General features: G+C 42.1%; 4 protein-coding genes across 7 annotated transcripts; 2 read left to right on the top strand and 2 right to left on the bottom strand.

The window, feature by feature from the left end:
* Positions 1-592: 592 nt before the first annotated feature.
* On the bottom strand, positions 593-8,755 carry LOC135490999 (zinc metalloproteinase dpy-31-like). The gene is made up of 10 exons (XM_064776613.1): positions 8,595-8,755; positions 5,430-5,592; positions 4,821-4,956; positions 4,336-4,399; positions 4,165-4,250; positions 3,741-3,859; positions 2,993-3,100; positions 2,702-2,812; positions 2,109-2,405; positions 593-1,880 (listed from the first exon to the last, which is right to left on the bottom strand). Exons 1-10 carry the CDS (start codon positions 8,694-8,696, stop codon positions 1,591-1,593), a joined length of 1,476 nt encoding a protein of 491 aa, XP_064632683.1. The 5' UTR covers positions 8,697-8,755; the 3' UTR covers positions 593-1,590.
* A 1,236-nt stretch (positions 8,756-9,991) lies between these two features.
* LOC135491536 (uncharacterized) lies at positions 9,992-12,355 on the top strand. The gene is made up of 5 exons (XM_064777502.1): positions 9,992-10,085; positions 10,332-10,490; positions 11,004-11,133; positions 11,702-11,882; positions 12,266-12,355. The coding sequence occupies exons 1-4, from the start codon at positions 10,052-10,054 to the stop codon at positions 11,865-11,867; spliced, it is 489 nt and encodes a 162-aa protein (XP_064633572.1). The 5' UTR covers positions 9,992-10,051; the 3' UTR covers positions 11,868-11,882; positions 12,266-12,355.
* Positions 12,356-13,245: 890 nt separating this feature from the next.
* LOC135491204 (zinc finger protein 880-like) lies at positions 13,246-17,749 on the bottom strand. Of its 3 annotated transcripts, none has more exons than XM_064776925.1 (4): positions 17,422-17,749; positions 15,372-16,273; positions 14,879-15,035; positions 13,246-14,726 (listed from the first exon to the last, which is right to left on the bottom strand). In XM_064776925.1, exons 2-4 carry the CDS (start codon positions 16,218-16,220, stop codon positions 13,618-13,620), a joined length of 2,115 nt encoding a protein of 704 aa, XP_064632995.1. In that variant the 5' UTR covers positions 16,221-16,273; positions 17,422-17,749; the 3' UTR covers positions 13,246-13,617. The 3 variants fall into 3 exon arrangements, with proteins under 3 accessions (XP_064632995.1, XP_064632996.1, XP_064632994.1); XM_064776926.1 differs by lacking the exon at positions 17,422-17,749 and adding an exon at positions 16,764-16,854; XM_064776924.1 differs by lacking the exon at positions 17,422-17,749 and having other exon boundaries at positions 15,372-16,522.
* Positions 17,087-21,234, top strand: LOC135491205 (pterin-4-alpha-carbinolamine dehydratase-like). 2 transcript variants are annotated; one of them, XR_010447786.1, is made up of 5 exons: positions 17,087-17,350; positions 17,976-18,113; positions 18,340-18,420; positions 19,030-19,654; positions 20,098-21,234. XR_010447786.1 is itself a non-coding variant. In XM_064776928.1 (4 exons), exons 1-4 carry the CDS (start codon positions 17,276-17,278, stop codon positions 19,126-19,128), a joined length of 393 nt encoding a protein of 130 aa, XP_064632998.1. In that variant the 5' UTR covers positions 17,087-17,275; the 3' UTR covers positions 19,129-21,234. The 2 variants fall into 2 exon arrangements, 1 of the variants encoding a protein (XP_064632998.1); XM_064776928.1 differs by having other exon boundaries at positions 19,030-21,234.
* The last annotated feature ends 4,760 nt before the right edge of the window (positions 21,235-25,994 follow it).

Genomic DNA, 25,994 nt, shown 5'->3' on the forward strand with positions numbered 1-25,994 from the left:
ACCAACATTACACGCACACAAGCACACACCTGTATGGGCAGAATGTACCTCCCTACCAAATTTAAATGCCCTCCACTTTGTTGCGTACGAACTAAATAAACTGCCCCAAATAAATGGACCAGTGGGCAAAGAGTTAACATTGTGATTAATAGGGGATTAGGCAACAACTGCAACACTAATCCCCCGGTAATAAAGCCAGCATCCCGCTGTCGTATCACCAATAACAAGTAGGGGCAATTACTGGAGGGACGCCGCGACAAATTACATCCAATCCGAAAATATTGCTTCATTGTCAATTTCCATTAAAGGGATTTGCCAAAGCAATCCTATCCGATAATTGGATCTATTAACTGGTGTCTCAAAAAAGTGTCGATCCATATTTGGAAGTGTCTTGTCCGCTAATCGACTGCTGATAGAGGGGATGAAAGTAGGTATTTCGGCAAGCTATAGAGAAAACGGAGGAAAGAACCCTTCCGCAAACTGTAACTGTGCCTTTGTCACATTGTGAAGCAAGATTGACTAATCAAATGCCATCAACTTTGTTAACAAACCATGCCATGACCGTTTTGAAAGAGTCACCTTCAAAGCGGGGACAGTCCGGGACTTATTTGACCATAGGACCATACTGACACACAGTAAAAACTAATAGATTAAGTAGAGTAAAGCAGTCGTTTATTTTATAAAAACAGGAATTCATGAGTTTTTGATAAAAATACATAATACTGTACATTCTCATAATTATTTGATCAAAATCAGCTGTAAAACCCACGTCATAATATATATGTACATATCATGATATATGATTTCACGTGCAGCTTATGACGATATCGTCATTCATCAGACCAATTATTGTCGCACCAAAGGGCATATAGTACAATGACAAATAGAACAAAACTTAAGGATTATCATTCGAATTAGTGAATTCTTTAGGACAGTTCATATCCACGTACTATCAATATGAACCTTGCTATAAATCTTGCTCTTCGACTACTGGAAACCTTTAATGCAAATTTTCAACAGTACCTTTCTCAAATCTAATGAAAGGGTAAAACTTACTATTTTATTTCTTGCCTTTTAAAATAAGCTAAAGCATAAGCCTATGTAAGCTATGTATAACTTTCCAAAGTTATTCCGAATACTGAAATAATTGACATGTCGCTAAATCCATTATTTCAGACTTTATTCTTAATGATAGCCTTTAACACTAAAGTAAGGGGCGGTTCATATTCCTACGTCTGTGGGGAGGTTAGCAATACATTTGAATAGGCGAAACAGGAATAGGTGAAACAGGAATTAGGCGAAACAGGAAGTAGGCGAATCAGGAATAGGCGAATAAGGAATTAGGCGAAACAGGTATAGGCGGAACAGGAATAGGCGAAACAGGAATACACCATATGTACATATACGTACATAAATCTGCATTCTTAAAGGCCGGAGACTATAATTTCGAGACATTATCATCAGCCCTTTATCCCAGCACCATTTACCTCAGCGTAGTATTCACATTCAACATTTTCGATATTCTAGCGTTCCTTGTATGCATTTTCCACTTCCGACATGTGCTCTCTAGACGAATGCCCCAGGGGATTTTCATTTCATCATAGAATGTTTAACTGGACATGGTGCCCTTTCATAGTAAGTCACCCCAGGAACTTGACCCCAATCTTGTTTTACCACAGTCCTCACTGTTCGATGGGTGTGTATGCACACTGAATTAAGCTTGTTAGTTCGGCGATACATAAATGACGAACAGAGAAACTGTGATTCTTCTAAACAGTTAATTTTGCATTCATTCAACGTCACGTTGTAGTTTATCTTGGAAAGTTCGTCATCTGGGTACAATACGATGCCGTCTTTGATGTCCCAACCGCAGAATCTCTCTGAAATAAAATTTACAATCTTACTATCTCGAGGGAAAAATATCAGCAAAAATTCGAGAGGTGGAGTACATTCGCCATGGACTAACACGTCCGAGGTTTTCATGTTTTCGTGACATTTGGCCAGAGATGAGGATACAGGGACAAGAAGTGAACTGATGGAAGTCACTGACTTGCCACTACACTGTGTTCTTTATAGTGTTTATGGATTGAATCGTCACATGTAATTACCTCGCCGTATGCAACCAGGCGCCTCCATATAATACATCCTTCTCTTCCTAATAAACCTCATCTTCCCCGGTTGCCCTGCTTTCTGTTGAAGGTGACATATCCGCGTCGCACCAATCCAAGAGTTAGGCTGTATAACTTCATAGTGGACAGAGAGACACTGAAATTTCGTCTCCTCAGCACAGCGGACTTTACACTCGATGAAACTTCGTACGCCGATGCCTAGTCCTTCTTGAGGGGGAACGTCGACAAGTAAGCCGTTACCGTAACTCCAACTACAATTTGTCGTGCGTTTTTTATCTGAAATGAAGCACAGCACATATACACTGATATTGTTGCCGTTAAGCCACAAAACATGAAAGTCGTCAAAATAACCTGTACAATTCATGTAAAGCGAGATTTGTTGCCAGATTGCTGAAATGAAGCGTTAAATACCAGTACAATTCGAGCATCTTGTGTCGTTATTGCCTCTGTGGAATAGTGAAAGCATGCAGTTGTAAGGCGCTTCCAGGAAATGGTATCAGTATAAATGCGCGTTGCGTTCATCAAAAGCACTTCGTCCTACCTGATGCTAGGCTTAATGAAAAATGTCTTACCAACAAGTGCCTCGGGAAGAGTCGAACAGGGATTGGACCCTGGACAGACACATTCGCATCTGAAGTTGACAAACCCTGGTGGTTTACACTTGATATTTTTTGGGCAGTCTCCTAAAAGAAATAACGTAAATGCTCGCTTTTACTATCCTTTCAGTCGTTTTTTTCCCCTGTGCTTTGGATATACATGTATATGGGAGCGCATGCGGCCTACTTCGCACCTCCGTGTTAAATTGCCCACCACTCTCTCATTTATTTTGAAACATCCTGTAGCATCTTTACTCATATACTCACTATTACATTTATACATCAGGTTCGCCAGTTTCTTATCTCGGAAGCTCAGCTCCTTTCTTTGGCCCATCAAGTGTTGTTTCCTCGGATCCTTTGCCAGGAGTTCGTCACCTTGAAGAGAACAAAATGGTGGAGAGTCGAATGAGGTCGGTCATCGTTTCTCTGTTCGGGATCGTATATATGAGAACTTTTACATCCATTTATTTCTTAAGTCTTAGACCACTTCTTCGTATTCACGTACATGTACTGTACATGTACAAACATATCGTTTCCTCTTATATTTTGATAATGATGACGGCTGGCCTGAATTATGTCTGTGTTGTTCTTGACACGCATATTAAAAAGAAGATTAACAAAAAACGAAATATTTCTCGTTGCAGATGGCCAATTTAAAATAATGCACTCTTTCGATTGTATAAGCTAGAAATATATTCCACACATCCTCATCGATGACATTATTTTACATTTACATGTAGGGAGACACTTAAGGAGCGTTTTAAATAAAGTAACTAGCCCATTCACCGCTTTCCTCAAGCAGCAATTCGCAACTTCCTGACCAATTGAGGTATTGACCAATCAGAAGAGAGCTATCATGATTGTTCGGCACAGACAGCACGGCTATGATCACATTCGGGCGTTTTAATTGGTCAAAACCTGTCAACTGACAGGAAGTCCAACATGATTTCTGCTTGAGGAGACTGGCGAATTGAAAGTAAAAAATGCAGTACATATATAGGTCTTTCGTATTTACCTATGGCTCTGTACTGCATGATGGACCGGAAGTCGTATGGTACCCCAAAGGTGTTGATCAGCATATTGCTTTTCTTTATGTAATCTTCAGGCTTCACTTTGATTTTTTCCCACTGTATTCTGCAGAGAAAAAAAGGAGGTAGGGAGAAGGGTAAACAATTTACCACGGGCTCACGACAGGCGGGTATATAGGGCCGAAGGAAGGGTTGGCGATATCACACGTTCTGGAGATATTTCGAATCCAGACAATTAAGACGTATTCCTGAGTGTTCCCATAACTCCAAGGGAAGTACCAGGTTCTTAGATCTTGTAAAGACGAGTTTAAAAAGTTTGTTGACCTTTTTGAAAGTCTTTTGTTCATTTCACACCAACGATGTTCCATTGGGATGAATAATTTACATGATCCATTTTGATGAATGACTTACATGACATGTTCATCCCTGTCAGGTCTGTTGTGTTCGTGAATGAACCCCACCGTGTGTCCTAACTCATGAATCATGATTCCGCGAGTCTGAAATGCAAAAAAAGAAAGATTATGTAATTATGTAATCGCAGAAACATCGTATACCTCTTCATAAAAATGACCTGAGACTTACCAGACATTTTGCATTGACAAAAACGTGCTGTTCTCCACCCAGGCAGCCGAGCTGAGCTTCACACCTGAAAAGGGAAACAGGGAAATGTGATTATCACTGAAAAACACCACATCTGCACAGAATGTATCTATTAGCAAAATCTGCTGAGGGTCGCGGCTAATTTTGTAAGCAACTTAAGACTGAAGAACGACTTATTTCCTGGGGGCGTACGGACATATAATGTAAATTCCCCCAAAGTTTCTCATCGCTTTGTACATTACATATTCAGTGTATGAGAACGATAAATATTTTACAACCAATAAAATCAATCCCGAAATCAGAAGTTGGGCTTAATTATCTAACATTTAAGTTATGCTGTCATCTACCCGAAGCAAAAAACCTAAACGTATTGACGGTTGTCTTTGACTGGCTGCATGGTGTTTCTCAAGTGGGAAACCACTTGCTTCTGAATACCCCTCATATCATTCTTTCACGCTACTCCTTACCAGTTATTTGCTTTGATCGACAGAAAGTCTTTCCCATGTTTCGCCTTGTCGTATTGCTCGAACCTGATACAAGTTTCTTTTGACCAGTGCTTCATGGCGGAAAGGATGACATCCTGGCCTGTGGTTGATATATTGGCTGCAATTGTAAAATGTAGATTGAAATGTCTCTATAGAAAAATCGAGGAATAACTGATCAAACTAAATCACCCGTTGCAATTATAGGGTGTCTCCCCAAATGATGCCTTGTGATGGGCTCCTTGGTTTCTCATTACTACGCCAGTGATGAAGGATCCAGAACTCCTAATTGGACACCACCAGAACTCTCACTTGTATTGAATTCGCGTTCGGATTTTTTGAATGGATAGGACAAACTAACTTATAGATGAATATCCTGTAGATTTTTTGTATTTTGAGATATGATATTTGGAAAATACCAGAAGTTAGTGCCAATGTTTTGCTCACATCCTTGTTAATGCTTGCATGTATACTCCGGTTTTACCGATCAAATATTGGTTACAAATCATGGTATAAAGCTTGAAGAGACAGATTTTCTAGTCACCATTTCAGACGAATAGGTCGGTTAGGTAAGAGGTGAGAGAGGATACTTACAAACTGAGCTATCAATGACATATGGAATGATCGCATTGGGCCAGTAGCTTGTTTCGGCTCTCAGCGCCTTCCGCCGAATTCGGGAGAGATGCGGCGATGTCCCGTCCCCAGCATCACCACTGTTGTTACTCGTAAATGAAATCGATGTCAGAGATTGCTCGGTCTGAAAAGAAATTAAGGATTGTATTTGGTTTGCTTATTCTTAGTACATTTCTGATTTGCGTATACTAATCGATTGGTGCGATCGCTTCAGTCACTGGTTTATGTCCGGGGTTATACGCTCGGCACCATTCAATGAAATGAGATTCAAAAGAGGGAAATAATTTATCAGTGTGATTTAGCAAATCCCCGAAACGCCAACGCGAACGCGTTCGACATCATGATCAGGAGCTCGAATTTGGCGTTCGCGTTGGCGGGGGCTTTGCGAAAACTCCCAAAAGACAACCCGTTTATCATATACATGTCAGCAACAGTGACATCTGTTCGTCTGCCGTCTGCCGGGCTTCAGTTGGCTTTTTCACTGCTTTGAGGAGTGAAGAGCGGTCAGTTCGAGTGAGGGATTCTTGGGAGATAGTCGTCAATTGACATATGGCGGAGTAGGTGGAATAAGAAACGATACAAAATAATAAAGCCTTTAGTCCTAAATTCCGAGTAAACAAAAATGACGCACCCAGGATACACGCCTATCGCCCACAATAGTTTAACCGGTGTATTCCTGTTTCGCCTACTTCCTGTTCCGCCTATTCCTGTTCCGCCTATTCCTGTTCCCCCTATTCCTGTTTCCCTATTCCTGATTCGCCTACTTCCTGTTCCGCCTAATTCCTGTTTCGCCTAATCCTGTTTCGCCTATTCAAATGTATTGCTAATGTCCCCACAGACGTAGGAATATGAACCGTCCCTTACTTTAGTGTTAAAGGCTATCATTAAGAATAAAGTCTGAAATAATGGATTTAGCGACATGTCAATTATTTCAGTATTATTCGGAATAACTTTGGAAAATTATACATAGCTTACATAGGCTTATGTTTTAGCTTATTTTAAAAGGCAAGAAATAAAATAGTAAGAAAGTTTTACCCTTTCATTAGATTTGAGAAAGGTACTGTTGAAAATTTGCATTAAAGGTTTCCAGTAGTCGAAGAGCATTGATTTATATGTGGTTTATATTGATACGTTGATATGTACTGTCCTAAAGAATTCACTAATTCGAATGATAATCCTTAAGTTTTGTTCTATTTGTCATTGTACTGTGCCCTTTGGTGCGACAATAATTGGTCTGATGAATGACGATATCTTCATAAGCTGCACGTGAAATCATATATCATGATATGTATTTTCAACCTTGTTTGACTTGATATGTGCTGTACCTACATGTATATTATGACATGGGTTTTACAGCTGATTTTGATCAAATAATTATGAGAATGTACAGTATTATGTATTTTTATCAAAAACTCATGAATTCCTGTTTTTTAAAATAAACGACTGCTTTACTCTACTTAATCTATTAGTTTTTACTGTGTGTCAGTATGGTCCTATGGTCAAATAAGTCCCGGACTGTCCCCGCTTTGAAGGTGACTCTTTCAAAACGGTCATGGCATGGTTTGTTAACAAAGTTGATGGCATTTAATTAGTCAAATTGTCATCAAAATGGACATGCATCCCTAAGGTTCCCCGTGGGAGAGTCGATTTATTGTAGGGGTACTGGAAAGTAGGCGAAACAGGAAGTAGGCGAAACAAGAATAGGCGAAACAGGAAATAGGCCAAACAGGAATTTTGTAGGCGAAACAGGAATAGGCGAAACAGGCATAAACCACTTAACCATGGTGTAACATATTAATTAGGGCCATCGCAATTATGATATTTTAATTAAATATCCTGATCTGACGCTTAATAGGTCAAGACTATGAGTTGATGATATTAGTTTCGTGTATCATAACAATATTAATTGAATGTTGGAACACATTGTAGGCCTACAAGATATCATTTTGTCTATGGTTATTTTGCACAGTGGCAATGTAGCAATGGTATAGAAAGCTACAATTTCTTACTTTTTTAGGACTGACGCGTACAACAACGCATTGAGTGAAAGTTCACACCTATTCTACAAACTTTGCAACCAATCCATAGTTATTCCATTTTTTCCTAATATTCACAGGATATTGTTCTTGAGAGAAGGTTCCTGTCAATTTCCTTGAAAGTGAACTACACTTATAAGCCTAATTTGTATAAGTGTTTTGTTGCTTGTCCATTTCCTTGAACGTGAACTACACCCATATAGCCTAATTTGAAGTGTTTGTTCAAAGAACACTTAACCCTTTCCTTACATTTTGTCTGGTCAGTCTCCATTTCACTTTGAACCAAGGATGAAAATGTGAAAAACCACCCAAGACTCGAGACCCAAGAACTTTATATGCTTTCAAGGTGATTTCGTGATTGCAAAAGTAAGGCACACCCACCAGAACAGTTAGAAAAAAGGCCAAATATACATTAGTAAAGGCAGTCTAGAGGAGAGTGGTGGCCAAAGAGTACGATGGCATCAAGCCAAAGAGGACAAGCGGGGGCGCCTATAGTCCATGCTTCTATGAATATGTCACGTCAATGGCCCAAATTTAATTTGGAGTCAGAGGCGTAAAATTCAGTTTGACTGCTGTGTTATAACAGCAGCACCCGTTGAATGACTTGGATATGTTATGTACTGATATGTCAGTTGTCAGAGCTGAAATACATATTCAAAACTGACCCCTAATTGCCCTTGAAATTTTGTAAAAAAGGCCCCCCCCCGGAAATCCTAAAGCGACGACCATGAATGTTTTAATTTATGGAGGTGACTACTTGGCAAGCCCGGCTTACCAAACAGCGACTTTTTCTTGTCCTGTTTGGCAAGCGGCTCTTCAAACAGGACAAAAAAGATGCCTGTTCGGCGAGCGGCTTGCCAAATAGACCCGGTGTAACATCTGTGGTTGTTTCCCATGTGTCAGTGTTTCCAAACAATAGGCAGCTAGAGAGACCATGACTTTTCAATAGGGGGAAACACAGAAAAACTTGTCAATCTATCTTTTAGCGTTCCCAAACAATGAGGGGAAACACTCAAAAATAAAAACACTCAAAAACATTACACCGGCCTTAATTTATACCAAAAATGCTTCAAAATAGCAAACAACGAACCTGTATCAGCATCAGTATCGCAAATATGAACACACGTATCAATTTGTCCGCCCATGATGATGGGTGCCACGACTCCTCCATCTCAGATAAATCAATGAACATCGAATCGAGTTAATCATCCATTCGATTGATGACTATATTCCAAGATGAGTTCATCTTCCCAACACCAACATGATTATGATTATAAATCTTTATATATCTAAAGGCCTACACTTGACACTTGAGAAGGCGTTCATACTTCGAAGCAGTTGTTATCAGAGGAAGTTAGATGGAAGTACATTGTATAAGTTTAAATTACATCACAAAATGTAGAAGGTCACTAGCGACTGGCGACAGTTTAAGGGTGTATTTTTCATTGCATTATAGTTTTTTTCGAGATGAAGTGAACTAATAACATCTTTATATACATGTAGTTCAGGTTCTTTAAGTGAGCATGGTAGATGCATTGGTCATGTCTAGATTGACCTGATATAAAACTTGTGTCAGAATTGAACGACATGTCATGTGGGGCGCACATTCTTCCATGTATAGAGAAGTTATAATTGACATGAAATTTCGTATAATTTCGATCTTGTCTTAAAAGCCTACTTTGTTCGTTCAAACATGTGAAAATTAAACTCGAATTAGGAAATTTCTAATCGTGTAAATGCGCACTGAATAGAAATTTCATTGATCCCTTTATGCGCAGACACACGTCATACAAAATACAGTGAATACCAAGTTTCAGCGAATTTTGCATGCAGACTAACTGCACTATTACGGCATGGTGTTTATCGTTTTCCTGAGCCACCAGTAAACACACTAAACACACCGAATCGCGTATCCCTTTAAAGGTCTATGCCAAGCCGGAATATGCCGTCACTGATCAGGTAGACTTTGATACTCGAAGTTGATCTGCAGGTATAGGGAGACGAGTACTGCTCCTACCAAACTACCGATTGTATCGATATTTTCTTTACACCTGGCGGAAGATGAGGATATTTTTCGCACGTGCCGAAGATAAAGGTGTTGCTTTGTCCATCTGCATGCTCATCTTTCCATATCCGTCAAACAGTTTCACGGGTTCATGCCGGCCCTAACCAAACTCAAAACAAACTCGGGATTCCACTGTTGGCCTTAGTATTAGTAATATCCGCCGTTGAAAACTTTTTCATTTACAATTGTTTAATTAATTATTGTAGTCTAATCATACGACCAAATTAATTTCACAATTTAATTTAATAAAATATCTTCACCATATAGTCTTGGTGTGCTTTTGTTTACTTGGCGTATTATTATTTCCTACCTCGATCAATTTTGCAAATAGCAGACCATCTAAACCAGGAAAGAAGGCTTTTAATATTAACGATAGAATTGATAAGGGTTCAATAGTTTTATGGGTCACTATTGCTCGGACTTTATAAATAGTTTCCTTGTCCCATCACTTTTATCATTTCCAAATTAGTCAATGAGAAACGATGAAGGCCTGCTTGATTATCGCACTGTTCGCTGGTAAGTAGACGATTTTTGTGAAGTGCGGATGATCCCGGGGATGACCCGTCCCGATACGATTCAGCACTATGTCACTTCGTCGAAAGTGTAACGGCGAAACCATTTTTTTTCCTTCTGATACCCCCTCCAAGCCAAAAAACAAGTATATACTTATCCCTTTCCAAACCAGCCAGCGATCGAGGTAAATATTTGAAAGACTCTGGTTACAGTAAGTTTTAAGAAAACGTTCTTAAATTGCCTTTTCAGTTGGCGTCCTCTGCCTTGTGACGGCAGAAAATCAGGAGTTCACCAAAGATGGCTTGGTGATAACATTCCATAGCGAAAAGCTAAACAGAACTGCCGCAGCTCAAGTGTGCGCGGAGGAGGGTGGGACTCTAGGGAAGATACCAAACAAGGCGATTCAAGGTAGGTAGGACATCTGGAGAGACCATGGCCTTTCAATAGGGGAAACATAGCAAAAAAAAGTTTCAATCTGACGTCTCTTAGGTTTCCCAAACAATGAGGGAAAACACTCAAAACTGAAACACATAAAAATGTTACATCGGTGTAAAAGAAATGCAAGTCCCCCAGAATCTAAGTCCGGTGCTTTTGTTAAAGTGAATAGAGTCGCCGAGTTCCTTTGTTGAAGATTATGTAGCTATTGCCCTAACCAAACCATTAACCACATTCGTTGACAATACACAGCTATTGTATGGGGTCCTGCATTCCTAGGACGTCCATTCCTTTTCCACCTGGTATATACCAGATTTCATCCGCTACTCTATTTTGTGTTCTACATTCTACGTTCTACAAATTTTGTCCTCCTCTACTTTACTCTAGACATCGTTTGTTTTCTCAAGATTTCATATGTCTCCGACTCATTCTTTACTCGAGATTTCATATGTTATTGAATTTTCCACTTCATCTTTTTTCCACTAGATTTCATCTTCGAAAAAGCAAAAGAACTCAAAGCGGCGAGATTCATTAAGAGTAGCTCTCTTTGGTTTGGTTATGACTGCACGGATGAGAGGAAGGCTATTTGGAGCGATGGGGAGGATGTTGATTACAAGTAAGTGCACATCCACATATTGTTGTATCTCACGTGTCTACGCACGTTGAACCTTTTTCTTAGAATTTTTTGACTTGAAAAAACAGAGTTTTGATATTTCCCAATCATATTGATTGGTTAGTGTTAAGAAATTGTAAAGTTTATCAGGTGATATGAAAAATGTTATAGGTGGATCATAAACTTTTGCAAATGACTATTTCACAATAATTGTCAACTTTTTGAACGAACGATGCAGACGACGTGAACTGTATCTATACCTATTGAGGCTGGGCACCAGGGTAGGTTGTATGCTCTTCAGTCGCCACCACATCACACATAAGCTCTGTCGTTGCCAAGCCAGTGAAACTGAAAGGCCCTCGGTGAAGCTCAGGATGAAGGCTGGGTGACATAAAAAGTGAAACATAGAACAACAAGAACAAACTAAACGAACGTGACATGCGAATAGTTCCACGTGACATTTAAACGTGACATGTGACAACATGAATCAGTCAAAAGGCCCCTCTGGCCATTTTTACGGTAATGAGCACATCTGGGCGTTTCATTTAATGGAAGCTCCTTTTTATTTCAGACACTGCGCGAAATGGAGTTGTTATACCAAATGCAGGACTGGAGCCAACAAGTGGATGTTCAGTGTGGTACCTTGCAAGTACAAGACTTGGCTGAATGCCGGCGAATGGTTCCGTGCATGGATCGGTAACACTGCGAGTTTCATCTGCACCCACGACGAAGAGTAGGAAGACAGAGAAGTGGTGAGTTCGCCAAGATATGCAGACAAAATACACCGCCAGTTTGCGGTTTGCTTTGTAAAAAAGGCAAGCTCCGCAACTCCCCCGTCTTCCGAACGAACGGAAGGACGAAGGTCGGTTTTTCACAACCTGTCTTTGAGCGGGCCGCCGAAAGCATTTGCGACAGTCCATGCGGCAGTAAAGAAGGGGGTCTTCTTTCGTCTCAAAAATATCAGAGAATCTTCCCATTTTAATTTACCGATTCTGGTTATAGCCTCACAGTGAATAAATGAAAATAACTTTATAGTATTAATTTAGGGTGACAACTTTCTTAAACTACATATTTAGGCCTAGTCTTTATCAACTATTGATTAATGCACCATATTCAGCATGTAATTCTATTTCAGGATGCAGTGGAATGTAGATTGTGCAGTCCAATTCATTCCTACATCATCCATCTCTATTGGTACGGTATAAATAAAATACTAGAATCGCAAAACGCTGGCGTTATTTTCTTATTCGGTTGACTGTGAAAGAAACCCTGACATATGGCGTTGTTGGATGACTTCTAGTGTCTCTTATAATAAGACCTCGCATGAAATCAAGGTGGAGAAGACTGCACTTAGAATTGTCTTCTTCCTGCATGAATATAATCATAGTCTTTCAAACACAATTTATTTGAAAGACTCTCGATATAATCATGTCTAATTAGACAATCATCTCATCGACACCCCCCTCGAAAAGATCGGTCTTTTTTTATTTACGTGTAAAGAAGCGACCATCTTATGCAAGTATCAATTCGTTTCTTGTACCCCCCCCCCCCCCCCCCCTCCTCAAGGGTAGTTAAGCTATCACCACTAATCTTTGCCGATGCTTGAGTAGTATTTATTTTTCCTTTAGTGAAAATTTGGCAAAGCTGGAAAGAATAAGGATGCTAATGTGTCGATGTCTTGTCGAACATACAGCCTTACCCAGTAAAATTAGTTCGGTTACTTTATATGACGGTGATAACTGATATATTGTTGATGGTGATGTCTTGACGAAAGAAAAAGTAGCATTGGTGAAAAAAGGGTGATGCTTGAGCCTTAAGATGTCGTTATAGGGTGATAAGGTGTCGTACCCTTGAGGAGGGGGGGTACAAGACACGAATTGATATTGCATTAAGAACAACGAAGACACCAAGTGCTGCACCCCTGTGCGGAGATTGCCATCTAAATGTTCCTCTTCTAAATGGGTTTCCATCAGTTTTGATCCATACTCTATTGTCAACTACAAGTGATGGTCACAGGCCAGGAGAACCCCAGGGAACATGGTGGCTGAAGACTTGGAAACTGATTTGCATCCATGTACAGGTTCCAAATTTTTCTAAGCACAATTTGAATTTTAAAACAATTGTTTATTTATCACCTTTACATGACCAATATTACATATTTCATAATAGTACATACTCGGTCATCATTACTACATACATTATTGTACAAGTAATAATTTCATCAAATTTGCGATTACTGCAAACACTACTCCTCTGATCAGTGGCTCAGTGCAAGAACCATGATTTCTACAATGAACTTTGGCAAATGATTAAATTCCCAAATGCTACATGTACCACATAGGTCTCATAGGTCTTCTTTGACAAGGAAGGACATGTACTTTACATTGTGCTTGCCTTCGCACAAATTCCATTGCAAGACTGTTGGTCCAGGTCGGAGATCTCCTAGAGAAAACATAATCACAGTATTGGTCTTTTTTCGAGGACTATTTAAGATCTACTTATCAAATTCAAGGCTTGCTCCTGTTTTACTCCTAAGCATTTATGTTGCTTGATCCTGGAGCTTTGTCTGAATGTTTTGCCACAGCGGACACACCCATATGGTCTTTCACCAGTGTGGGACCTTTTATGTCGCCTCAGATCACTGCTGGATGTAAATGCTTTCGTACAGGATTCAAAATCACACTTATGTGGTCTTTCGCCAGTGTGGACACGCATATGGACAGTCAGGTTCCTCTGGACACCAAAGATCTTCTCACATATTCCACATTTGAAAGGTTTTGCATCAGAATGAACATGTCTGTGGCTGGTGAGATGATTTTTCTTTGAGAAACGACGGCCACACTCCTCACACTCGAAGGGCTTTTCTCCAGTGTGAACCCGCTGGTGTTCCTGCAGATGACCAAGCCGCAAGAATTTACGACCACATAATTCACACTGAAAAGGCCGAGACGCTCCCGAGTGGATTGCTTTATGTGTCTTGAGAGTAAACTTGCATTTGAAGGTAAGCGAGCATTCGTCACACTCGAATGGCCTCTCGTCCGAATGTGATAACTTGTGATGCTGAAGATGCCAGTTGTTAGTAAATGCCTTGTTGCATTCGGGGCAGACAAATTGTCCATTTCCTTCATGAATACGCTTATGTTCCAAGAGGAGATGCCCTCGTGAAAATGTCTTTGCGCACTGGTCGCAGAAAAAAGATTTTTTAGCGTGATGCAAACGGTTATGCCAAACAAGGTGACACCGCAGTTCAAATGATTCATCACACTGGTTACATCTGTGATGCTGGTCTTGCTCCTGGTTACTTTTTCCAGCATCCAATTGTAAAGGACCATCTGGGGACAGACGTTCCTTTTTCTTCTTGTTACCTGATGTCGCCAACTGCGACGGACCATCACAAGACTCGTGCCGGGGTGTAAGACCTGTCGATTCCTTCCTACAGGTCTTGTTTGATCCTAGAGGTCTCTTTGAAGAAACACCCTCTGCTTTCTGCTGTCCTCTTGTACTGATGACCTTGTCTGGTTGTCCCAGACTCCCTTGGGACCCAAGTGCCGTTTGATCTGTCAATCCTTTATTGCCAATCTGGTTCCGAGATGAAACTGCAAGGACGAGTAAGAAAATGATTTAAGGTCAACCAAGACATCTCAAAGGCATGATGCAAGAATAAATATTCCGACCTATTTTGTACCCCAGACATCTGTCAGGAGTAGAGTTTTCTCTGCCCTAATGGGATTTAAAATATTCCTCTCACCTTGTTTTGCGGCCTTGCCACCATTTTTATTGGTTGATCGCTTGGCTAATCGCTTGGCAGACTGCTTGGCAGATTGCTTCGCAGATAGCTTGGTAGATTGCTTAGCAGACTGCTTGGTACATTGCTTTGCAGATTGCCCAACAGTCGATGGATCACGCTGAAAACGTCAACTTTACTTTGTAAAGGCAAGTTGTGACAAAAGTTTCTAACACACCATGTAACATTTTGATATGAAATCGTCTTCAGAAAATAACATGTTGAGGTATAAAGGCAGCATGGGTCAACTAGGAGTACATGTGTAAGTACTGGCACGGTCGGACTCGAGGCGTCATGACAAGGTTTGAATACTAATTTAACTTGTCGAACTCGGCCAACAACTAGCATCAGGATATCACTCATATCAGTAAAGCAAATCAACATCTCCTTCGAAATGTTACTCTTCTATTTAAACAGAAACTTTAAGAGTGTTTGATTTAAAAATTTGAGAACTTACTCTACTGCGAGCTTTCATCTGTTTGTCATCAGCGGAGTTCTTGTCAGTTTCCTCATTAGTTTCTATCCCTGCACTCGGTAGTGGATGCAACAAATCGTCAACTTCAACTTCAAACAGTCCAACATCTACATGTTGACTTTCAGTTGGCCTGGATACACACACCTTGTTGATTTGAAGATTTAATTCATGAGGTAACAAGCAGTTGTCAGCTTCCATCATTTCAGCAATAGCAGACTCTGTTGCTTGGGCATCATTGCTGGCAGATTCACAATTTAGATCAAATGTTGATTTCTCAACTATGCATTCATCGTCAGGCTCAGATTTAATTTGTAACTGCATGCCAGAGACAGAACTACAAGACTCTGGAAGGGACATAATGTTACATCCTAAACCAGTGTTTCCAACAAGTTGACCAAATGTTTCACTTGCATTTTCATGCATGGTCTCACTTGACACTATGACAAGGTTTCTTTCCTCATTCAGACCTCCATGTCCATGCGACCCAACAGTTTTATTTGCTATCGGTATTACATGTATGACATTTACTATATCACATTGTGGCACCTCACTTTCCACAGGTAAAGCAGATTTTTCATTTGCATTAGATAAAGTCTCACTTGATTCGGAAACCAGGCTTGTCTCTGCTTTAATGAGGTGCCCAAAATCAGAATTGACTTGTTGACAAGAAATGTTTGAGTCAATGATTAAATCAGGACTCATCACCACTGGCTCACTCATGCTTGATGAAGTCAGTAGATCGGCTGGCTCTGTCTTCATTGTACCCTCCAACTCCAAGTTCACAACACTATCGTCATACTTGTCCATGATCTGGTTAAATACTGATAACATCAGTTTCTTGGAAACTATCACATCAACAACGACTACTCAGTAGTCAGGCCAACCTGTAAAGATAAGATGTTATGACAATGTGAAAGGAGGCTTTTTTATTTCACAGAATTTTTCTACCATGTTTACCGTACATTCTACATCCAGATTCGTGGTTCAATGCAGAACTAAATGGTCCAAGCCAATCCAATCCAATCCAAATTGGGTTTCCCCCGAGCTTCGCCTGAACCGCATCAATGACAATACGCCTAGGGGGAGTGCATTCGCATACCTTGGAATAGATATGCTGGTGGATAATCAATCACCACTCAATCAATGACATGATCATGATGTAACCCTGCGCCGCAGCCCAGGCTGCTACAGTACAATATGTCGTGAGTATGTCATCACTCACTGTAATGTGACACACTACTGGTAGGCGGAATCACTACGCGTATGAGTGACAGATAGCCTACAATGTCTACTGTCTAGTAGTATTGTGCGTTGGAATTATCAACATCAGAGCATTGAATTTTAAAAACTTTGCATTGAAACAATAAAACATACATTCAACTTCGACGATTTCTAACTAATTTCAGTAATGATTTCTCTGAAAAGTGCGATTTTATTTTGCGTTTAAAAACAAAAAATGAAGAGTTTACCGCCATTTTGTTTGATAAATTGAGCAAGTCTCAAATGTTGACAAAATCTTCAACAGATAAGTGCTATTTGGTTATTAGACATTACTTGTAATGATAAAAACTATAATATGTACAATTATCTTTGCATAAAAAATACAATATTTAGGGTGAAAAAAATTATTTGAGCAATGAGTTATTGCTATGCCCAAATCATCTTTTGCTACACGAAGACTCGTTGTGGTTGTTTCGACAATAACATCAGGTTATTTATCGTTTTGCCTTTTAAAAGGCACTTTAGATCGGTCGTCCAGGCGTTCGTAAGAAGATTTCCTAGGTTGATATTGCGACAGAGCCTATGGTTGTTTATATTTTGCCTAAAACTGTCAAGAGATTGAACTTCAAAAGTGAAAATCCTTATCGGCCGCAGACCTCTCCAGGATGATAACCTTGACCTACTTTAGACCGGTTTGGAATCTTGGACGGCAGTATTCGAGAACGTTTGCAAGCAAAATGGTATGAAATAGCATTTCAATTTCTCAAGTAAAGAGTCCTGATATACATTATGGTGTCTAGATTGTGCTTACCATGAAGATTTGCCAGAATTTGCAGATGAAAGCGCCGAAAATGTCAATGTAAAAAGCTGTCTGCTCATCTTCCACTCTCACTCTGCTGTTTGCCGTGTTGGCTGTTGCTCTAGCCTCTCTCTCGTCTCTTGTTGTCATGCAAATGTGATGTAACATGATGCATAGGGATGTAGGGGCCTACAATGCATGCATGCTGCTGTTGCCACACCCACATGTAACAGGGGGAGGGGGTGCTTGGTGTATAGGCATGGCTTCCCCATAGCCTACTTCACTAGACTTGTACTTGTACTTTTAATGTTCGGAGCTAATACTAGATAGATACCGGTAGTGGCGGTACCGTGGCAGTATGTCAAAGAACAATTGATGGACGAGCGTGTTCAATTGTTATTCCCGATGGAAAAATAGGGGTAATTGGCACCCTGAACAGACTAAAAACAAAACAACGTGAAAATTTACCTTGTGTGCTCACAAGGCAGCAAAATATTTCCACCATGAACCTTATCTCTTTTGGCATTGTATATCAACAATGGATTGGTAATTTCTTGTCTTTGTAGGCAACTGATGCAAAGCGTGCTAAACTCTCAGATGATGAGAGGCTGGGAAAGTTAAAGCCATTGAAGGAAGCTGGATGGACAATGGTGGAGGGAAGGGATGCAATTTACAAAGAATACCTTTTCAAGAATTTCAATCAGGTGAGACCGATGATTCTGTTGGTAATTTTAAGTCTGAATGTTTCATGAGGTTTAGAAATTAACACCACATTGGCAGGTCTCTGTTCTAAACTAAATTTGAGTCTGGATTGGTGTAGCCAGTAGGAAAGGCTCAAACCTGAGGTGCTTTGGCCTAAATTTATCTAGTTTTATCTAGTTCTGCCCTAGTGTACCCTCTGAGTATACGGAAATAAACTCCATCTTGCAGGCATTTGGTTTTATGACTCGCACAGCCATGTTAGCAGAGAAGATGGACCACCACCCTGAATGGTTCAATGTCTACAACAAGGTAATATATTATCCCTCCTCACTTCCACATATGAATAATTTGGAACACTGTTCTTACAAGTCATATCAAATATAGACTTATACAGAACAACCTGTTGTTAAATTGATAAAATGACACCAACTTTAATTCCAAAATGAATCAGTTACATACACTCAGTTGAACCTGTCCTCACCTGGATTTATCTCTGCCAATGATGTGCACAATCAGTTCTCTGTTTAATTTTCATAGTGTTATTATCACCCTCAAGAATCAATTTCTTAGCTTGCGGAAAATCGGGCAGGCCATCAAACTTGCAGAGCTGACCTGCCTTGAGAATGAAAAAGTTTTCAATAATGTCTGGAGAAACAGTGTTGTTGAAGTCTTCCAAGGAAATGATATTGTGTTCATCTGGTAATGATATTGAGTTCATCTGGTAATGATATTGTGTTCATCTGGTAATGATATTGTGTTCATCTAGTAATAAGGTTCTTTGAACATTTTCAAAGGCAGTTTTAGGGCAGTCTTCTCAGTAAGTTGAAAGGGTTGCCTTGAATACTCAAGATTAAGATAAGATTCTCGGTCAGATTGGAAACTGATTATGAAGTCTTACAAATATCTTCTCTATAACAGGTTCAGGTGACTCTCAGTACCCATGACTGCGGTGGTTTGTCCGATAAGGATGTCCGGATGGCAACATTTATGGAAACAGCAGCAGCGGCCGTGCAGTAGATTCTGGGGGAGTCTTCCAGAGATGATGTCTCAGTATTTGAAATATTTGAATGATACAGGGGAGAAAAACAACAACTAAAGGTGTTGCAAGTTTTGTCCAATTGGACATGGATGAAGTCAGAATACTTCCAAGGCTCAGTTCTTTGAAACAGCTGGCTGGAAGTGATTTGAAAGAGTAGAACTTTCTGCTATGACTGGCTAAATTTTCTCAGAGTCTCACACTTACCACAATTATTTGTAAGCTAGCTTTTATTGGCTGGTATCTAGATCTTATAATTTTTACCCGTATGCATTTATAAATCATGTCCAGGTCATCGACAGTTAGTTTCAAGTTAAAGCCAATAATACTTTTCTCATAAAGCTTATACTTCAAAGTTCTGCAAACATGGTTTAATCAGACCTAGTCTTCTATTTTCAAATACTGTGTCATCAAATCTTTCTACAATTCCATAATGTGTGATTTCTAGTCGAAATGCACAACTGCGGCACATAGATGTGCTGATTATTACAAGTAATTTTGATATTAGTCGTAGTTCCACCTATCATAAAACCCCCGTGTTTTTTCAAGACCCGTGTCTTCGCCGTGTGTCAAAAAACCCGGGGCGCACTTACACCTATCAGTGGTGTTAGATAATGGTTAATAGCCCCGGCGACAGGTGCGCTGTAGGTAGGGAGCTCTTCTGTGTTTCTTTCCCGTTTGAGGGGAATTTTGCGTGCCCAATACCGAGGCAACTACACCGCGCCATCTGTCGCCGGGTCTTAGAACTTGCAATTGCCGGGGCTATTCAGATTCCGCCTATCAAAAAACCCGTGTTGAACACGGGTCTAAATTAGCCCCCGATTAGCCCCATCGAGCTCGATGGGGCTAATAGGCACGGGGATTTGACACACGGGTCTATTTAGACACGGCAATTCATAGGTGTAAGCGCAAAAGACACGGGGATTTGATAGGTGGAAGTACGACTATAGTTTTAATCTTTTGTTAGTGTTCTTTAGAAGGTGCATCCTAAGTTGAAGAGTCGGTAAATCGCCTTTGAAATGGTTTGAAATACTGTCTGCCTGTGAGACACTAGGCAAGATCAATCACAGCTGACCAAATCGGTTGATGAAGGGGTAAACATTTTGGCACCAAAAATATGCCTTTGTCTGTCGATTACATTCTCACCATTGGCATTGAACTGATTTTACAGTTAAAATTAGATTATGCTAGCCACTGTGTCACAACACCACCATGATTATATATTTTAGTGTCTTGGCTAGTCCTGCCTTAGGGAAATGTCCAGGCAGATCTGTATGATGAGTGTAAGAGCTCTTGGCGAATTATTTACCGCTGTGAAAATCATGTTACATCCAGATCTATGTTCACAAATGGTACGTGGGCTCAAAAGAACCTGTGTCCATCGTGGCAATTGCCACAGAGAGAAGTCGGTTTGCCACATATAAAGGTCACAAAACTTCAATTGTAAATCCATGGATGTTTGTGAAAGTCCAGAAATGGCCACTGAAGTCATCATGTTGCATTTTTTACAAAAGTTATGTGATAACTTTCGAAATCAATCTTTAAATCTTGATGACCTGCCAGAGCAAACATGGCAATGAAAAAGTTCAAATCATCCCCTGGGGTCCCCCACCCACTTGTACTCACATGTGTACAAAATGGACAACAAATTTTCAAATGCCATCCCCTTTTGTTGCTTACATTCGATATTGACAGCCCCTATGTTGGTGTGATAACTGTTAAGCTTAATCTTATTGTGTTACTCAGCAATATTGTTGCCCAAAATCTTCCAACTTTTCAAATTATATCACTCTGATACATTCCATGACAAGTAGGAGTTTTAATTTAAACTCGGTACCAAAGTCTGTCGTAAAATAGTTGTCCTGTAAGGAGCTCTAGAGCAGATGCCATGCTGATGAGTTACACCATCTCCTCAAAGGTAAAGGAGGTCAAATCCATTCAAGAGTGCTCTGCACCAAGTTTGGAATCATTTGACAGCATTTATAGGGCAGACGAGGTGTAATATACATTGTATGTTATCCGTATATATTTAGGAACGTGTTGTCAAAAACTCAAATAAAGGCACAACAACTTACATTATTTTGAAACTGTTGTTTGTTGTCAATGTACTTCCAAGCCAACCGTTGCAAGTGTCATTGCTGAGAAAAGACACGACAATAAGTCGGGCCTGTCCCTAGCAGTTCTTGCTTTTGGAAGTACAAAAGTATTATCCCCACAACATGAACATGATCTAGTCCTGTCCATAACCTCCTCAGTGCGTTGAGCAGTCTGAAGGACCTCCAAACACCTCGAGCCACCTCTTGGCATCGTCTCTCACCTCTCAAACTGAATGTCCTCATTATGCTGTCACCCTCCAACATCTCGGGCCACCTCTTCAAACGTCTTTGGTCGCCTCTGAATGTGAATCTCCTCCGTCACCTCCGTTGCATCTCAAGCTACCTCTCAACATCTTCTGTTGCCTCTGACAGCGCATGTCCTACTGTCGTCGGTCACCTCCAACATCTCAAGCCACCTTTGAACGTCTTCTGTCGGCCTTGAAAGCGAATGTTCTATGCTGGCATCAGTCAGCACCTAACATCTCTAGCCACCTCTGATTGTCTTCTGTCGCCGCCTAAGGCGAACGTCCTATACTGTCGTTGGTCACCTCCAACATCTCAAGCCACCGTTGAACGTCTTCTGTCGGCCCTGAAAGCGAATGTCTATCGCTGCCGACGGTCAGCTCTAACATCTTTAGCAACCTCTCATTGCCTTCTGTCGCCCCAAAGGCGAATGTCCTATACTGTCTTCGATCACCTCCAACATCTAAAGCCACCTTTGAACGTCTTCTGTCACCCCCGAAGGCGAACGTCCTATAATGTCGTCGGTAACCTCCAACATATCTAGCCACCTCTGATTGTCTTCTATCGCCCCCGAAGGCAGACGTCCTATACTGTCGTCGGTCACCTCCAACATCTCAAGGTACCTTTGAACGTCTTCTGTCGGCCTCGCAGGCGAACGTCCTATACTGTCGTCGGTGACCTCCAACATCTCAAGGTACCTTAGAACGTCTTCTATCGGTCCTGAAAGCCCATGTCCTATGCTGTCGACTGTCACCTCCAACACCGTAAGCCACCACTGAACGTCTTCTGTCGCCCCTAAAGGCAACGTACTAAACTGTCGTCGGTCACCTCCAACATCTCAAGGTACCTCTGAACGTCTTCTGTGGCCCCCAAAGGCGAACGTCCTATACTGTCGTGGGTGACCTCCAACATCTCAAGGTACCTATGAACGTCTTCTGTCGGCCCTGAAAGCGAATGTCCTATGCTGTCATCGGTCAGCGCCTAACATCTATAGCCACCTCTGATTGTCTTCTGTCGCCCCCGAAGACGAATATCCTATGTCCTATGAATGACCTCCAACATCTCAAGCCACCTTTGAACGTCTTCTGTCGGCCCTGAAAGCGAATGTCCTATGCTGTCATCGGTCAGCGCCTAACATCTATAGCCACCTCTGATTGTCTTCTGTCGCCCCCGAAGACGAATATCCTATGTCCTATGAATGACCTCCAACATCTCAAGATACCTTTGCACGTCATTTGTCGGCCCTGAAAGCGAATGGCCTCTGCTGTCATTGGTCAGCATCTAACATCTCTAGCCACCTCTGATTGTCTTCTGTCGCCCCGAAAGGCGAACGTCATATATTGTCGTCGGTCACCTCCAACATCTCAAGCCACCTTTAAACGTCTTCTGTCCGCCCTGAAGGCGAACGTCCTATACTGTCGTCGGTCAGCACCTAATAACTCTAGCCACCTCTGATTGTCTTCTGTCGCCCCGAAAGGCAAACGTCCTATACTGTCGTCGGTCACCTCCAACATCTGAAGCCACTTTTGAACGTCTTCTGTCGGCCGTAAAAGCTAATGGCCTATGCTGGCATCGGTCACCACCTAACATCTCTAGCCACCTCTGAACGTCTTCTGTCGCCCCCGAAGGCGAACATACTTTACCGTATACTCTCGTCTGTCACATCCAACATATCAAGGTACCTTTGAACGTCTTCTGTTGGCCCTAAAAGCCCATGTCCTGTGATGTCGACGGTCACCTTCAACAGCTCTAGCAACCTCTGAACGTCTTCTTTCGCCCCCGAAGGCGAACATACTATACTGTCGTCGGTCACCTCCAATATCTCAAGGTACCTTAGAACGTCTTCTATCGGTCCTGAAAGCCCATGTCCTATGCTGTTAACTGTCACCTCCAACGCCGTAAGTCACCTCTGAACGTCTTCTGTCGCCCCTAAAGGCAACGTACTAAACTGTCGTCGGTCACCTCCAACATCTCAAGGTACCTCTGAACGTCTTCTGTCACCCCCGAAGGCAAATGTACTATACTGTCGTCAGTCACCTCCAACATCTCAAGCCACCTTTAAACGTCTTCTGTCCGCCCTGAAGGCGAATGAACTACACTGTCGTCGGTCACCTCTAACAACTCAAGGTACCTTTGAACGTGTTCTGTCGGCCCTAAAGGCGAATGTCCTATGCAGGCATCGGTCACCACCTTACATCTGTAGCCACCTCTCATTGACTTCTGTCGCCTCCGAAGGCGAACGTCCTATACTGTCGTCGGTAAGCTCAAACATCTCAAGGTACCTTTGAACGTCTTCTGTCGGCCCTAAAAGCGAATGTTCTGCTGCTGTCTTCGGTCAGCACCTAACATCTCTAGCCACCTCTGATTGTCTTCTGTCGCCCCTGAAGGCGAACATCCTATACTGTCGTCGGTCACCTCCAATATCTCAAGGTACCTTTGAACGTCTTCTGTCGGCCCTAAAAGCGAATGTTCTGCTGCTGTCTTCGGTCAGCACCTAACATCTCTAGCCACCTCTGATTGTCTTCCTGCGCCCCTGAAGCCGAGCGTCCTATACTGTCGTCGGTGACCTCCAACATCTCAAGGTACCTTTGATCGTCTTCTGTCGCCCCTCAAAAAGCGAATGTCCTATGCTGTCGACGGTCACCTCCAACATCTTTAGCCACCTCTGAATGATTTCTGTGGCCCCCGAAGGCAAATGTACTATACTGTCGTCGGTCACCTTCGACATCTCAAGGTACCTTTGAACGTCTTCTATCGGCCCTAAAAGCTAATGTCCTATGCTCTCATCGGTTAGCACCTAACATCTCTAGCCACCTGTGATTGTCTTCTGTCGCCCCCGAAGACGAACGTACTATACTGTCGTCGGTCACCTCCAATATCTCAAGGTACCTTTGAACGTCTTCTGTTGGCCCTGAAGGCGAATGTCCTATGCTGTTGAAGGTCACCTCCAACGTCTCTAGCCACCTCTGAACGTCTTCTGTCGCCCCGAAGGCGAACGTACTATACTGTCGTCGGTTACCTCCGACATCACATGCCACCTTTTGAACGTCCTTTGTCGGCCTTGATAGCGAATGGCCTGTGCTGTCTTCGGTCAGCACCTAACATCTCTAGCCACCTCTGATTGTCTTCCGTCGCCCCTGAAGCTGTTGTCGGTCACCTCCAACATCTCAAGGTACCTTTGAACGTCTTCTGTCGGCCCTGAAAGCCCATGTCCTATGCTGTCGACGGTCACCTCCAACATCTCTAGCAACCTCTGATCGTCTTCTTTCGCCCCCGAAGGCGAATGTACTATACTGTCGTCGGTCACCTCTAACAACTCAAGGTACCTTTGAACAGCTTCTGTCGGCCCTGAAAGTGAATGTCCTATGCTGTCGTCGGTCACCTTCGACATCTCAAGCCACCTTTGAACGTCTTCTGTCGGCCCTGAGAGCGAATTGACTGTGCTGTCATCGGTCAGCACCTAACATCTCTGGCCACCTCTGTTTGTCTTCCTGCGCACCTGAAGCCGAACGTCCTATACTGTCGTCGGTCACCTCCAACATCTCAAGGTACCTTTGAACGTCTTCTGCTGGCCCTGAAGGCGAAAGTTCTGTGCTGTCGACGGTCACCTCTAACATCTTTAGCCTCCTCTGAACGTCTTTTGCCGCCCCCGAAGGCGAACGTACTATACTGTCGTCGGTCAACTTTGCCATCTCAAGCAACCTTTTGACGTTTTCTGTCGGCTCTGAAAGCGAATGGCCTGTGCTGGCATCGATCAGTACCTAACACCTGTAGGCATCTCTGATTGTCCTCTGTCGCCCCTGAAGGCGAACGTCCTATACTGCTGTCGGTGACCTCCAACATCTCTAACCACCTTTGAACGTCTACTGTCGGCCCTGAAAGCGAACGTTCGATACTGTCGTCGGTCACCTCCAGCATCTCAAGGTACCTTTGAACGTCTTCTGTATGCCCTGAAAGCAATATTCCTATACTGTCGTCGATTGCCTCCAAAATCTCAAGCCACCTCTGATTGTCTTCTGTCACCCCCAAAGGCGGACGTCCTATGTTGTCATCGGTCGGCACCTAACATATCTAGTCACTTGAGATGTTGGAGGTGACAGACGACAGAAAAGGACATTCGCTTTCAGGGACGACAGAAGACGTTCAAAGATACCTTGAGTTGTTGGAGGTGACCGACCACAGTATAGTACGTTCGCTTTCGGGGGCGACAGATGACAATCAGATGTGCCTAGAGGTGTAAGGTGCTGACCGATGACAGCATAGGACTTACGCTTTCAGGGCCGACAGAAGACGTTCAAAGGTGGCTTAAGATGTTGGAGGTGACCGACGACAGTAAAGGACGTTCGCCTTCGAGGGCGAAAGAAGACGTTCAGAGGTTGCTAGATATGTTACAGCACAGGACATTCGCTATCAGGGCCGACAGAAGACGTTCAGAGGTGGCTTGAGATGTTGGAAGTGACCGACGACAGTATAGGACGTTCGCCTTCAGGGGAGACAGAAGACGATCA

This window comes from Lineus longissimus, chromosome 7 (genome assembly GCF_910592395.1).
Source record: "Lineus longissimus chromosome 7, tnLinLong1.2, whole genome shotgun sequence".
In the NCBI taxonomy this organism is placed as follows: Eukaryota; Metazoa; Nemertea; class Pilidiophora; order Heteronemertea; family Lineidae; genus Lineus; species Lineus longissimus.